General features: G+C 46.7%; 3 protein-coding genes across 4 annotated transcripts; 1 reads left to right on the top strand and 2 right to left on the bottom strand.

The window, feature by feature from the left end:
• Nucleotides 1-15: 15 nt before the first annotated feature.
• On the bottom strand, nucleotides 16-1,838 carry mrm1 (mitochondrial rRNA methyltransferase 1 homolog (S. cerevisiae)). The gene has a single exon (XM_086140181.1). The coding sequence runs from the start codon at nucleotides 1,730-1,732 to the stop codon at nucleotides 566-568; it is 1,167 nt and encodes a 388-aa protein (XP_085996307.1). The 5' UTR covers nucleotides 1,733-1,838; the 3' UTR covers nucleotides 16-565.
• Nucleotides 1,839-3,164: 1,326 nt separating this feature from the next.
• Nucleotides 3,165-8,155, top strand: chmp2a (charged multivesicular body protein 2A). Its single transcript, XM_086140172.1, has 6 exons — nucleotides 3,165-3,334; nucleotides 4,641-4,808; nucleotides 4,879-5,058; nucleotides 5,145-5,275; nucleotides 6,713-6,774; nucleotides 6,855-8,155. Exons 2-6 carry the CDS (start codon nucleotides 4,641-4,643, stop codon nucleotides 6,974-6,976), a joined length of 663 nt encoding a protein of 220 aa, XP_085996298.1. The 5' UTR covers nucleotides 3,165-3,334; the 3' UTR covers nucleotides 6,977-8,155.
• An 809-nt stretch (nucleotides 8,156-8,964) lies between these two features.
• On the bottom strand, nucleotides 8,965-14,486 carry msl1b (MSL complex subunit 1b). 2 transcript variants are annotated; one of them, XM_086140168.1, is made up of 9 exons: nucleotides 14,121-14,486; nucleotides 12,916-13,605; nucleotides 12,636-12,835; nucleotides 11,746-12,107; nucleotides 11,586-11,650; nucleotides 11,414-11,481; nucleotides 11,202-11,326; nucleotides 10,833-10,905; nucleotides 8,965-10,609 (listed from the first exon to the last, which is right to left on the bottom strand). In XM_086140168.1, the coding sequence occupies exons 2-9, from the start codon at nucleotides 13,528-13,530 to the stop codon at nucleotides 10,519-10,521; spliced, it is 1,599 nt and encodes a 532-aa protein (XP_085996294.1). In that variant the 5' UTR covers nucleotides 13,531-13,605; nucleotides 14,121-14,486; the 3' UTR covers nucleotides 8,965-10,518. The 2 variants fall into 2 exon arrangements, with proteins under 2 accessions (XP_085996294.1, XP_085996295.1); XM_086140169.1 differs by having other exon boundaries at nucleotides 11,788-12,107.
• Nucleotides 14,487-14,819: the final 333 nt, after the last annotated feature.

Genomic DNA, 14,819 nt, shown 5'->3' with positions numbered 1-14,819 from the left:
CAAAAGACAAATGTGTGATAATCAAAAATAACATTTTATTTCATTCGATATGCACACCTCGCTTCAGTGTGTGCGTCCCGCCAATCAGGCGGTCGCCGGTTCAATTCCCAGCAACACACGGAACCTGCAGTAGCATGGCAGCTCCTCCGCCATGTGTGTAAGCGTGTGTGTGTGTGAGGTCAGAGGTCATGAAATCACCAGGGGTGAAAGCTCTTTTTAAGTGGACACCATTGGCAGTTGACAGGTATGCAAGCCGGTAATAAGTAGCCCTTTAAATAAGAGGGATGGATGTAATCTTATAACATTATAATGATTTTCAGGTTATCAGGATTTTTCAAAGACTTTTTCCTTTCAGTCTGGATCGAATAAGAAATGTAAAAAAAATGTATGAAAAAAACAAACGTCTATTTATCTATTAAGTCCGACTTTGAAGGCAGCACACACTGTATTTTGGCTGATTTGACTTTTTCTTTAGGCTCTTGTATGATTAGATGTGCTGTTTTTTTGGAGTTTATTAAGTTATTCCTGGTGATACCGCAGGTGTGTGTTGTCTAGAAGAGCCGTGTCACCGTCCGCTCGGCCTCCCGGACAGCAGAGCCTGCAGCAAGATGGCCGTCGCCACGGAAACGTTTAGCGACTCCACGCCGGGGACGAGGTCCCTCCCGGGCGGGATGGTGATCAGGGTCCGGCAGAGCGACAGGAGGGTCCCGGACAGGCCCTCGCCCTCGCCGCCCACCAGCAGCATGGTGGGCCCGCTCATCCTGAAGTCCGAACAGCGTCCGACAGGAAGCGGGGACTCCGGCGCCTCCGACCCCACCGTGCCCACCAGCCGCCAGCCCCGCTCGGCCCGCCCCCTCAGCAGCCCCTCCAGGTCCTCGTACCCGTAGACCCCCATCACCTCCATCACGCCGGAGCTGGCCTTGCTGACCGCCGGGGTCAGAGGGCAGCTGCGACGGAGGCCGCTGACCACCCTGTCCACGCCCAGGAAGTAGGCCGAGCGCAAGATGGCCCCGAGGTTCATGGGGTCCTGGATTCCCTCCAGGACCAGCCAGAGAGGCGCCGGGTGTGTGTCGGGCGAAGGGTCGTCGGGGAGGAAAGTCAAGGGGCTGGCCCGGAGGCACGCTCCTTGATGCACTCGCCCGGGAGACATCCGGTCCAGGTCCTTCTTCCCGACCCGCTCCACCGGCACTCCTCGCGCCCGGGCCTCCTGGCACACCCTCTGCAGAGACTCCCTCTGGGACGAGTCGTCGTCTTTCACGAAAAGCTTTTGGGCTTTTCTTCGACCCGTCCTGAGAGCCAGGAGACAGGGGGCGATGCCGAACACGATCTCGTGTCCTTCGCCTCCGGAGCTCGTTTCCGACCGGCGTCTCTCTCGCTCTTCTGGGAAGTCCTCCAAGCTCAGTTTCCTCAGTTCAGAGGACAACCTGCTCTGGTTCCTCTCCCGTGGATCTTCGTGTCTGCGGGATTTGCCGGCCCCTCCAGCAGGCTGCTGGGTGACACCGTGGGGGTTTGACTCCCCACGGCGCCTCCTTTCCTTAAAACTGCTGGCCTCACGGTGGGAGGCGAACCGAGGAGATCCTGCAGCAGACGAGGGCGTGTAAACCCTGCTGGTCCACGCAAGAAGCGACCGGTGCTGGCGGGAAATACCGCCTAAGCACCAATTAAAGCGGATGGACATCGTGAAATCCCCCTTAACCTGATGCAAGAGTCCACTCATGAGGTAAAAGTCCATAAATCCATGTGAGCTAATATCTTAACAGAAAGCCATGAACGGGAAAGTAAACATTCACGACCCACGCAGCGACTTTTCACACGGACGAACACGGTTGTGCTCTGCACGCCTCTGCGCATGGAGCTCCTCAGCTGCGTCAAGATCAAATATTACCACAGGATCTCAAACCGCTGGAGTTACAAATTAAAAGTTGTATGCGCTGCCAAAGATTTAAATACGTACACCAAAAAAATAATGACAGGAATTATATACATTATGTAATTTTTTTTTGCTAATGTAGTTCAATATAATACTCAAAACACTTCGCACTGTTCACATCTCAGTGCACTAATAGCCTTATAATTTATTGTTTTTTTTTGCTATCTTTCACTGTAGACAGCAAAAGTAAATTTCATTTTACAGGGAAAAAAGTTTCTGCATTATACATATGATATTGAGAAAGAGCAATTAAGGAATAAGAATAAGAACAACTTTATTTATTCCGAAGGTAATTGTTGTGTCAGAGTTATGAGAAAAATATAGCAATAAGAAATGATAGTAGAAAATTGTATACCGGTAAAAGAAATAAGAGAAAAAGGGGGAATAAGAAATACAAATAAACTTATAAAGAGTCTTAAGTAACAAGTGAAAGATAAGGAGTGCACAAGAGTATGAAAAAATATTGTACATGTAGCTGATATGAAATAATAATTATTTTTATATAATTATTATAATGATCATAATTATATAATAATAATAATGATAACCAATACTACTACAACTACTACTACTAATAATAATAATAATAATACAGTAAACTCATATAATTAATCATATAATTATTATGATTTTATATTATTAATTAATAAAAAATAAATAAAAAAGTTAATAAATAGATTAACATATCAGCTAATTAAACAGGTAAGAGAAGGAAATTACTTTTGAGGGTAACCCATCACACACACACTGTGACGGAGAAAGCTGTAATGTATAAAATAAAGTGAAAATAAAGAGGGGGGCATGCTGAGTATGACAGGGGAAGCTTTACTGCAATCACAAGAATCTGTGATGTTACAGGTGGATCTGGATAATAGGACAATGTTACGTCGCCGCGCTGTGAAGGGGAAGCGATGACCTCGAGAGGTGGGGAGGGCTGGTGTTGCCTCCCCCACATACTGTAAGAGGGGATATTGTCACATAATAGCACATTGTCTGTAATGTAAACGCAAAGAAGGGAACCTCCTGCAAGGGAAGCTGCCTCCCTGAAACTTATTTATCCATGCATCTCCATAGTAACGTCATGAATTTGGTGAGTAATCCCTTTCGTGATGTAGGCGGAAGGTATTGCTGAAAATTATTTTGAAAATCTCCACCTTTATTTCCGCCTGTATTAAATCCAACTTGACGTTTGCGTCCTTTATCTCCCCTTCCCCCGTTTCCTCTACGTAATGACGTCATATCCCGGAAGTTAGAAACATCGCAATACGGAAGCGCTGGAAAGAAAACAAATAGTCGTTGAAAAGATTTTTTTTTCCTATTTCGCCCGTTGAAGTCGGAGACCACTTCGCGAACGCCGTTCACTATCGGGATTATCGCGTCGTGAGGACCGAGGATCGGTACAAGGTGAGGCCGGGAAGGGGGGCGCCGTTCGGCCTGCCGTGAGAACCGAGTCATGGAGGGGCTGGAGGCTGGAAGGAAACCTCGGCGGTGCCCGGCGGGCCTCCGGTCGACACCGCTAACACCCGAGGAATCCGGTAACCGAGACGACGACGGTGTCGTTTTCGGGTGTAGCTCGGCTGGAAACGTCTGGCGAGGAGATTTCTTCACTCCGAAGCGCCTTCTTATTTTCCACGAAGCCGTAACCTTTGACATTAACGTGATGGTGGTGCGTTCACGGACATGCTAACAGTAAAAAGTCCAAACCCAAGTCCACTGAGTTTTTCCCGGATAATAATTCTTTGCTGGCTGTTAAATGGTTTCTTTTAAACACGCTTTCAAAGAGGTGTCAAAACTATATGAAGCAGAGACGGGCAAAATACAAATACATTTTTGGTATCTACGTTTGGATGGATGAAGCGCCTCGAGTGTATATTTTTGTTTAACTATCAGCCTTTTCTAAATTGTGCGCAGCAACAGGTGGAGCTCCACCAGCTTGCCTTAAATCACATATCGAACTCAAGGCCCGCGGGCAAAATGTTGCCCACCGCGTCATTTTATGTGGCCTGCGAGAATGTCTTATAAGATCTGATTGTCTTAAAATAAATAAATCAAACCCGTGCATTGACCATAAACTTCATCTCCCACAATTCATGCCGATGGTGTTACCAGAAAAGTGACGGCATCCCGCTATTAGATTCAACAAGTGGAATTGAGAAACATAAATGTCCAGGAAGAGAAAAGTTGACGCAGATGGAAGAATGTTTCAAGAAAGATGTGAAGGCCAATACATGTTTGTGTGTCAAGGAGAAAAACCGGTGTGTCTTTTGTGTTATGAGGCAGCGTCGGTCATCAAAGAGTACAATCTACGAGGCGAAGTATGCTAAAGTTAGCCTTCCAGAAAAATAATAACTTATATTTTCCATTATTCACTTGGATAGTTTGATTAAGTAATGTGGGTTTCTTATCCTGACAATATTAAAGGATTCATGTTACAACGGAGCAACTAGTAAGCGTAATTTTTTTACATCCATGCAAATGCACGTTACATTTTTGGTTTGAAGGAGTAACAGATTCAGAATTATTTAACTAAACGAGTAGTTACACTGCATTTGTTTACATTTATATTGCTACCGTGACTTTGAGGGCAACCGTTATGCTGATGCGACCTTCGGCGAAAATGAGATTGACACCCCTGCCTTAAAATGAATCCCACGTCCTGAGAGAGGAGGAAGAGGTTAAAATTGAAATAACCCTGTGAAATCGCCGCCAGATGGATTTCCTGTTTGGGAGGAAGAAGACCCCGGAGGAGATGCTGAAGCAGAACCAGCGGGCGCTGAACCGAGCCATGAGGGAGCTAGACAGAGAGCGAATGAAGCTGGAGCAGCAGGAGAAGAAGATCATCGCCGACATCAAGAAAATGGCCAAGCAGGGACAGATGGTGAGGCGGCAGAGACGAGCGTCTTCGTGAGCGCACATGCTGACGCCGAGTGTTTTTTCCGTCTTCGCAGGACGCCGTCAAGATCATGGCCAAGGATCTGGTTCGCACAAGACGGTACGTCAAGAAGTTCATCATGATGAAGGCCAACATCCAGGCGGTCAGTCTCAAAATACAGACGCTGAAGTCCAACAACAGCATGGCGCAGGCCATGAAGGGCGTCACCAAAGCCATGGCCACCATGAACAGACAGGTCAGTCCTCGCCATGTTATGATATCTGCTGGACATCATCTCGTCTCCCTGATGACCTTCTTCTTCTTTTCCTCGTCCGCGTGCAGCTGAAACTGCCTCAGATCCAGAAGATCATGATGGAATTCGAGCGCCAGAGCGAGATCATGGAAATGAAGGAGGAGATGATGAACGACGCCATCGACGACGCCATGGGAGACGAGGACGACGAGGAGGAGAGGTGAGAGAAGATGATCAGAACTTGATGAATTGATTTTCGTTCAAGATAAATACTGATAACGCCCCATTTATTCCTTACTGATCGGATATATTGACGACGTTTGAGCAGCTTTTTCAAAGTTGTCATGCAACGGTTTTTAACGTCGTCACATCACGAGCCCTCAAGGTGTCAAACATCTGATCAGTTTTTGTCTGCGCTCCCGCTGGGACGCTGACATCTCCTCGGATGAAGGTGGCTGCGTCAGGGTGACGTCTGACAGATGTTCATTTGTTGCCATGGCGACGCAAGCGGCCGTCCTGCCAAGCAACCTGGCAGTTTAACTAGTTTGACTGGCGCTTCTAAATGCCACCGGCAAATTTATCAGGTTTTTTTTTCCTCCACATAGGCTCCAAGAATTCAGTGCACTTAAGGCCGCCCCTTTTTCCTTTTTTTTTTTTTTTTTGTAAAGTCTCCGTAATTCACGGACTATAAGCCACTACTTTTTTCACACGCTTTGAACACTGCGGCTTAAACAACAATGCGGCTATTTATGCAGTTTTTGGGGGAGAAACATTTAAAACCATTTAAAACATTTAACCTCGTCACATCGGGCAAATTAAATTACCGTGAAATTCTGAGGCTGTTCAATTCCAACACGGAAGAAGAAGACGATTTTAATGGTGCGTAGGAGGAAGACCACATACATCCTAATTTGAAGTCAAGGGGGTCGGACCAATAAAATCATAGCGAAATTACCTAGAATGTTTCCTTTGTTTTAATGGAAAGGAAATCAGGTAAATTATACAAATCTTTCTATGTAATCAATTGTTCCTACAAAAAATACATGAAGAATAACCTGAGTCATGAAAAAAAGTAAGTTCAATTTCATCGACACTGCCTCAGTTCTGTTCTCTTAGTTCTCTGTGCATTTTGTTGTATTTTTTGCCAAAACTTGCCGCATCCACACAAACCAAACAGTTTTCTTATTCCCCTCAAACAACAAATAAGTGGTCCATTTTTCTTGGAAAACCCTACACTCCATGTCCACTTTTCTCTTTTTTGATGCACAATGAGGGGGTCTGGGTCAACAAAAAAGCAGGTACATTTCTAACAAGAAGTAAAAATGGCATTTACAGACCCGGAAGCCGCATTGCTGACATCTGCTGTAACTTCTGAGACACATCGTGTTGTGCCGTGTTGCTAACTGACTAAAAAAGTGAACCCCCTAGCAGACAATATAGAAACTGTGTTTTTATTTTTAAGTAGTTCATGATTTTTATGTATTGTTTTAAATAGTAAATTTATTCCACGGGCCAAATAGGACCCCCTGGCAGGCCGATACCGGCCCACAGGCCATATGTTTCAGACCCCTGAGCTAGCCGGTGCGGCTTATATTCAGACGCAATCAATAGTCCGGAAATTAGAGTTCAACTTCTTTGTCGTTGCTTCCGCCCACAGCGACGCCATCGTGTCCCAAGTCCTGGACGAGCTGGGGCTCAACTTGACCGATGAGCTGTCAAGTAAGATTTCCAATGATTCCTAGCGTCTTGCGTTCTCCTGTGCGCCTTTTACCCAACTAAGATCGGCATCTTTCCTTCAGACCTCCCGAGCACCGGGGGCAGCCTGTCGGTGGCCGGGGGGAAGAAGGCGGAGCCTCAGGCGGCCCTGGCCGACGCCGACGCCGATCTGGAGGAGCGGCTGAACAACCTCCGAAAAGACTGACGGGCCTGTGACAGACAGACCTTCTCCTGTCTGAGGAGCACCGGCTGCAGCAGCAAACAGCCCGACAGGGTGGTGTTGGGCTTTCCTTTTCAGGTGTTTTTGCGTGTATCTTGTATTTTATCATAACGAAAAGAAAAAAAAAAAAGCCCAAGAAGGGCGGTTTATCGCTGACAAGCTTTGGCGGCTCGTCGTCATTGAAGACTCTGGCAAACGGCTCGGATTCCCCGGAGATGATAGAATGCATCTCCCGGTCTGTGCTCGTACTAACCCTCCAAGGCATTTTTTCATCATTTCTATCAACACTAAACGCAAAAATGTTTCATGCAATTCCCAGGCGAGGATTTGGTTCAGACGGCTCTACAGCCCGAGCCCGACCGATGTCCAAAGTGTAGCGCTGATAGCAGATATTTGGAAGTGGAAAAGCTCAGTAATGTTACACGAGCTGATGCTCTTTGTGTGAGAAGTACTTAAATGTATTGAAATACATGTACTTATTGGTAATAAAAATGCTTATTCGTACCTGAGCGGCATCCAAACCTCGTCACAGTTGAGATCATGTCATGATCTAGGATGCCCTCGATAACCGGTCGCCCACGGTGACAAGGGGTACCCACAAAATAGTCAGAGAGAAATTTCACGCAAGGGATTGATAAACTATAATCTTAAAAAAGTATATATCGGTCATGGTGTCCAACACACTGATCAGATCAATGACTGACAAAACTGACTGCTGGATTTCAGCTGATCATTCTGTCGGGCTCTTGTCCAAGCGGCGTTAAGAGTCGGCGTTTTTTGACCTGGGGTCAGTTCGCTGTAGTGTGTCGGCACATCGTCATCGCATAAAACACCTTTCCTATTAGCCTTTCTGTGGGTTTTATTTTTGTTTACCTGTTGGAGCTGAGGGCAGAAAACGGTGTACAAAATGCATATAGTGTCAGTTTCAACTGTTTTTTTTTTCCTGTCAGTTTTATTTAAAAAGCTATACATGAAGGACGAACAACAAAGCATGTCTGCCTGACCCACACCCCTGTATGATGGAAAGGCACTCCCACTGCTTGTTTCTACTGTCAGCTGGATTTTCACCAAAATGTTAATAAGGGGGCTCACTGGTGTTTATTTTGTAGGGAATGCCTTGTTTTCAAGTTTCTTTATTCAATAAATAAACAGGGTTTTTCCACATTTAGCAAGTTGGTTTATTCGGGAAGATGCTATTTTCACTCCTCCGAGCATGCGCAGCACAACCCCTAGTGGCCGCAACCAAAAGTGCACGTATAAGGGTAAATTAATTTTGAGAGCTCAATCATTATCGTAAAAGAATTCTATAACTTGGTATCCAACGTGAGAAAAAAACTATATGACGTGATTTAAGAGTTGCCAGAGAGTTTCGAAAAGACAATACGGGCATCGAAAAGTGACAACTTTAAGCTAACTGTATTGTATATCTTAGTCGGATAAGTGGAATACTACATTACCCATGAGCCACCCTCGTCATGTCGAAGCAGCCCTCCGGAGTCATAAATCAGAGGTTTAATTTACAAGAAAACGTTTGAGTAATGTGGCCGTTAAAGCAAATCCTTAAACGTGTTAGAATTAACGACAAAGGCCATAAAATACTTTTCTCAAGCCGTATTCTCCTCCCGCCATTAGAAAAACAAGTGACCGGATATTAAGCCCCCTGATTGGCTGGTGCTTCTCGAAATGCACCCTGGGATTTGTAGTTCATTTCGGCTCCGACGGTATCAGGCCTTTTACTTAAGAATTATCAGTCTCAGGCTGCAAAGCTAATAGCTAATATTTCTTTTAGAGGCTAGTATCAAAATTATTGAGCTACACACAAAGAATTACTTGATTACAAACTTTTCTTTGTCTACACAGACTTTAAAAAATAAAAGAATACTGGCGACCCTGTGAGGCCGAATAAGTACCGGTATATTTTTTGTCAAACCTCTTCAAAATGCACAACACAAAAACACAGGTGACCAAGTGCATAAAGCATAGACATGTTATTTTTATTCCAAAAAAATTTAACTTTCAAAACTGTCAATTTGTCAACATACAATCATAGAACAATATTGAATGTACTCAACACTTCCAACATTTAAATAATAAAAAAATAACAGCCATGTTTTATGTACATTTGTTTCTGAAAGCTATGTACAGAAAAATCAACTTTTGTATTAAAAAAAAATTAATTCTGCCTACATGTATGTACGATCGTGTACTATTGAAGCCGCGGGGAAACGTTGCGTCGTGAAAACTGCGTTGCAGCAAATGCAGCGAGGGAGAAACACTAGCGGAAAAAAGAAAAAGAAAAAAAAAAAAAAAAATCAAAAGAGCGTGGCTGAAGGTGAGACAAGATCTGGGAGGGGGGGGTTAATAAACTGGCAGCGTGTTAAAAAGAGCACGAGACCGGCGAACGGCGCTAGAACTACAGCTAGGAAGCTTTATTTATCATCGTCTTCTAAAAAGATCCTGTGAATGTCAGCTCACTGCATCCGGAAGAGACCGAGGCGTACACATAACTCGCGGATGAGTTTTAAAGATGGGGAAACGTGGAATATGAAATACCCAGGTTTGCTTTTTTGTTGTTCTTCTTCTTCTCAGAAGCATCACATAAAACTGTGGATGACCTGCTGGACGAGGGGAGTCATGCTTAGAGGGATATTCTGTAGCCCGATGAGCAGACGTTAATTTTTCCCGTTACGGGGTAAGCCATGCTACCGTCGTCGGTTTTACAGCTAAACAGTCCATGCAGCTCACATTGACCAAAAAAAAAGAAAAAAAAAGGGGGGGTGGGGGGCAACAGAGGAGAAAAAAAAAGGGAACAAAATAGTTGTTTTCACAGCAGGTTGTCTGTCAGGACGTTAAAACACAGACCCAAGTTCTTTATCATTCTTTTTTCCCGATCTGGCCTGCTGTTTTGTTTTGGTTTCCAGGACAATCGCGTCAGGTTGCAGCTCACAACTTCTGATGTTACAGCCGCGCGTCAGCGAGGCCTCGGCCGGGGGAATCGGGTGCGAGAAAACGGTGGGAGTACGCTGCACAATTCGATCGAGTGTGTGTGTTTTCTGGACACGGAGACAGGAGCCGCACAATGCCAAGAACAGCAACTGTCTCCCCTTCGAACGGCTGAGCTGTGGACAGAGACGCCACGTGTATGCTTGCAGAGAAAAGCAGCTCTGGCTGTTAAACAGATTGATTTTTTTTTTTATATATATTTTTTTAAACAGGACGTGCGTCAAGCAGCAGGGGGCGCTGCAATCTCGTGTTTGGAACAATCTCCTTGTAAAGACGCAGACCCCAAAAGGGGTCGACGATGCCTGACCACTCCCCAGAGAGCAGCCAGCCGATAAGCGCAGAGGCCGGAGAGGCGAGTTCTCTTCCGCGGGCCGAAGCGGTAAATCGGGGCGACTTGCCTTTTGCACCCCGACAAAGAAAGGGGGGAGGGACAAAAAAAAAAAAAAAAAAAAAGACAGAAACAAATTAGCGTTTTCTAATCCAGGACGCGGAGCTGGGGAGCCTTCATCGCCGGGCGGGGGGCTTCACTTCCGGCAGGTCCGGTGAGGAGTGTGTTTTTTGGGGACTTCAATCCGACATCGGCTGCGGTCGTCCAGCCACGGCAGCTCGAAGTTCCTGGAGGAAGGAAGTAAAGACATTTTTATGTGCATTTGACTTCTTTTCTTCTATCCTAATATTTTCCAGAGATCAGACTGAGATTATCCTTAATTTTTTAATCATAATGGAGTCGCCTGTTGTGAATTTCCAAACTTTATCTGCTTTTCTCGGTGTATTTTAAGTCCCAATCAGTGAAGCCGTCATCAAAGACTAATAACAGCGCACAAAGGTTTTAACTTACTGTTGCAAGAGTTTGGGCAGCGGCCGGCCGAACGCAACCACCGGCAGGAAGGGAGTGATGACTATCGTTTCAACTAGAAGGGGAATGGAAAGAATAATAATTAGAGATCAAACATAAAATATCACAACAATAGCACTTTCAACTTGCAAAATACATATTTTATTGCCTATCTGTATATTTTATATATATTGTCTATTTTATATTTGTATTGTCCAGGACTACAGATGGAAATTAGCCATGAGCTATAATCTGGTACAAACATCTCTGCCTTTGTGCTTAATGTATTTGTACACTGTCCTAATACATTTCTAAACAAACAAACAAAAAGTTAAACCCCAGTGCCGACACGTCGGCCCCACGTATCCGTACCGTCCTCGGTGTCCGGGTAGAAGGAGGAGAGCTCCGGTTCCGTCTCCTGGATGATTTTCTTCCGGTTCATGCGCTGCTGCAAGCGCTGAAACATGCGCTGCTCTCTGATTCGCTGGATGTCCCACCTGCAGACGCCAGAGCGGAACGGTTACGCCGCCGATTCCGGAAAGCGGAAAGACGCGACGGGTCGGCGACACGACACGACACGTTACCTCTTCCTCCTCTTCTCGTCCAGTTCCAGCTTCGCGTGGCGCTTCAGGAACACGCTGTCGTCCAGCGGCTTGAGGAGAGAAAGGGAAAAAAAAAAAAAAAAAAAACGTGACGCAGGCGTTATCAGTTCGGAGCTTCAGGTTGAAGGCGAGCTCCGCGGTGGCCGGGTCTCACCTCGGGGTTGTTGAAGGACAGATCCTCCTCCAGGGGCTCGATGTAGTTTTCCCTCCATGACGGAACTAAGAGACAGAAGAAGGCGGGGTCAGTGTGGGACAGCGCGCCGGGCAGGTTAGAGGGATATGGTGATTAAAGATGGGATATAGATTAGGCTTACAAACAATCAGCATATCATGTACTACATGAGGAGTCCACTCACTGGCCACCTCTTCCTCCTTTTTAGGAGAAGTCTCACGCAGAGGGGACAGAGGAGGTTGGTTCCAGCAGCAGAGGTACATCTCTGTGGTCGACATGAAGGGGAGATCCTCGATCTGGCAGCTCAGCTCGGGTTCCTCCTTGCACGTGAGCGCGCCGTCCCTCTCCGGGCCCGGCCTGGCGGGGACGGCGGCCTCCAGAGTCTCCTTGCTGCGCAGCTCCCTCTGATTCGGGGAGCCGGGCTGCATGTCGGGCTTTTGGGGACTGAGCTTGGCGCTCTTGCCCCGCGATTTCTGGGATTTGGCGTCGCCGAAGCACGACTTCCTGAGGACAGGAGGAGGGGAGGTGTTAAAAAAAAAACAAAACAAAACATACTACTTCAAAAGCAGAAAAACATTCTGCAAAGCAGGTAACTGAATAAACATAATCATAAGTAACGAAATAAAACATGAAATGCTGGAATATCTAGAAGTAAAAGACACCTAAAAATACAGACGGGACTTGTATAGCCTGAAAATGTGTAAATGGGTGTTTAAATATGAGCATTATTTTCAAATTATAGCTTGAAGGTATAATTGAAAGCTTATTAGCTGAAACCGCTTTTGAAATACCCCGTCTCAAAACCGTTCATAAATGACCTTCATCTGCAAATAAAATCTTTTTTTGGGAGGAGGGGGAAATTCTTTGGAAAGTAAGACGTGTGACATTTGAAACGCAGAAATATTTAGGAGCCCTGCATGATTGGCTGAGATGTGCTGTGGGTGGACTGGTTTATTGACATGCCTAAAAAGTGAAAAAGAGATGTTATTCCACTGCTGCTGCTGCTGAATCTCTCATTTCCACGGTTGTTACCTCTTTTGGCCTTTGCTACCCCGGTTCAAGGGCACCAGGGCGGCCGGGTTGGGCTGCGGACTCTCCTCCACATCCAGGTCCCACATGTCCTCCTTATCGGGGGTCCACGGCTCCAGAGGCTGGAAGAGCCGCTTGTCGCGCGGCGGGTCCTTCCGCGTGAGCTGCAGCCGCCGCTCCATGCGCTCGATACGCGCCAGCAACTGTGCAAGGGGATGAAAAGTTAAAGGCCTTCGAGGGGAAACTTTTGAACTTGCGCTTTTCCAAAAGAGCCCCCACGTACCGTTTCCTTTTCGGCTTTGAGCTCATCGATCTCCTTGTCCTTGGACTGCAGCTGCTGCTGCTGCTGCTCGATGAGGTCCAGGTGCAGGAGGACGATCTGCCGGAGGCAGTTGGCCTGGGCGTGAGGGTTGGTGGGGGTCTTCCTGATGTTCCTCCACTTGCCTTCGGACGAGAGCTCGATGGACGCGGTGCCGAGGACCCCGGGGACGACCCCCTTGCCGCTGTCCTCGGCGCCGGCGTCCTTATTGTTCAGCGCCATCGGAGGGTTTTCCATGCCGTCGACGGAGAGGGGTTTACCTTTCACCGGGGTTCCCTCACCCCCCATTGGTCTGACAGGGGACAAAATCCCCACAGTCTGAGCGTCTCCTTGAACTACTTCTGCGACCGTGGCAGCGAGGGCGACTTTGCTGGTCATGTAATTCTGGTCTAAGTCCTTGGCTTTGCTCGGGATCTCGCCTCCGTGCAAGTCGTGGACATCGGCCACGAAGTCGCGGGGGTCCCTCTTGAGGCTGACGGGGCTCACGGTGGCGGCCCCGATGTGCGTGTTGTCGAAGGCGACGGCGTCAGCGTCCTGCTGGGGTCCTGCGCTGGGGAACAGGGTCGCTCTCATACTCATGGCGAACACTTCTCATCCTGCGACGCCTCGGCGACGAGCACGGCTGCGTGCCATGTGAGCTGCAAGGCGGCTCTCCTGCAAAACAAAGGCAAACGGATGGTCGCCGGTGCATCGGGAAACCGATATCCCGGCGACCCCGGGGGACGTGAACGCCTCTTCTCGTTCACAGACGCCGCAACGCCGGATCCCCGGGCATCCCTTTTCTTCGAACCCTCGCCGGGGCTTTGAATTTCGAGCTAGGCTACATTAGCGCTACGCGGGCACGCAGGCGTTAGTTTCACACTAAAATGCCGGCTTCGGGGGTTATTCAGCTCGGCCGTGTGTCGGGCTGAGCCTCGATGCCGACGGGGTTTAAAGGAAGGTGTCGGGAGTGGCCGCGGAGGACGCTGGCGGCAGTCGTCTCCTCCATTTTGGGTCTGGCGAATTCATGAAAAACAATAACAGCTAGCTAGCGGGCTAACGCTAGCCGGCTAGTTTAGCCTCCAAAAATGCGCGTCCGGGGGCGACGCCGGTGTCACGACCGCGTCGTGACACCCGTAAAACAACCGGACGCCTCTTAGATGGCGTGCAAATTCGTATTTAGATCTCACCTCGACTGTTATTCAAGTCCACCTGCAAGTGCCTTCATGTTCCCTCCTCAAGACTTGTTTTAAAGCGCCCACTACTGCGCATGCGTAATGTGTTGGATGGCCATTTCTGTGTTTAGGTTTCCATGAGACCCGCGGCTCTATTTAAAAAAAACGAAAGAAACGTCATGTAACACAACAGGCTGCTAGTAAAATTGAATTAATAAAAGATAAATAAAAAAAAACACGTATTGCAATTTTTGTCAAGGAACAAAGGGGAAAAAATTAAACTGGATGAAATATATTTGATGATAAACACATGGCGAAGACATTTCCCTGTATAACAAGACATGTAAGTTTTATTATTAACATAATTGTAGTCATAATAATTCCTTGTTATTTTATCTCATCACATGCCGTTCCTCACAACAACCAATTCAAATGGTCAAAACAGAAACAATATTTTCACTGTGCGAATTAAAACTTTTCAGTTAGGAATAGCCGGCTGCCGGTATTTGGTTGAATCAATCCATCGCCAATATAAACCCATCTGAGCTACATCTACGTCTGTACATTTGATTCACAGTCCAAAAAAGTATTTTCTTCTTTCCCCTTCTTATCACGAGTTAAAAGTAGTGGGGGAATCCACAAGGCTCTAGAAACGTTTGATCACAAGTTTTCTATTCATTTAATTTCACAACATTTTTTAATTTTAGAGTCGAA

This window comes from Fistularia commersonii, chromosome 32 (assembly GCF_037954325.1).
Source record: "Fistularia commersonii isolate RoL2024-O1a breed Wild chromosome 32, RoL_Fcom_v1.0, whole genome shotgun sequence".
Taxonomy (NCBI): Eukaryota; Metazoa; Chordata; class Actinopteri; order Syngnathiformes; family Fistulariidae; genus Fistularia; species Fistularia commersonii.
Note: the sequence above shows the minus strand (reverse complement) of the source record. Positions and strands in the feature narration are given on the sequence as shown.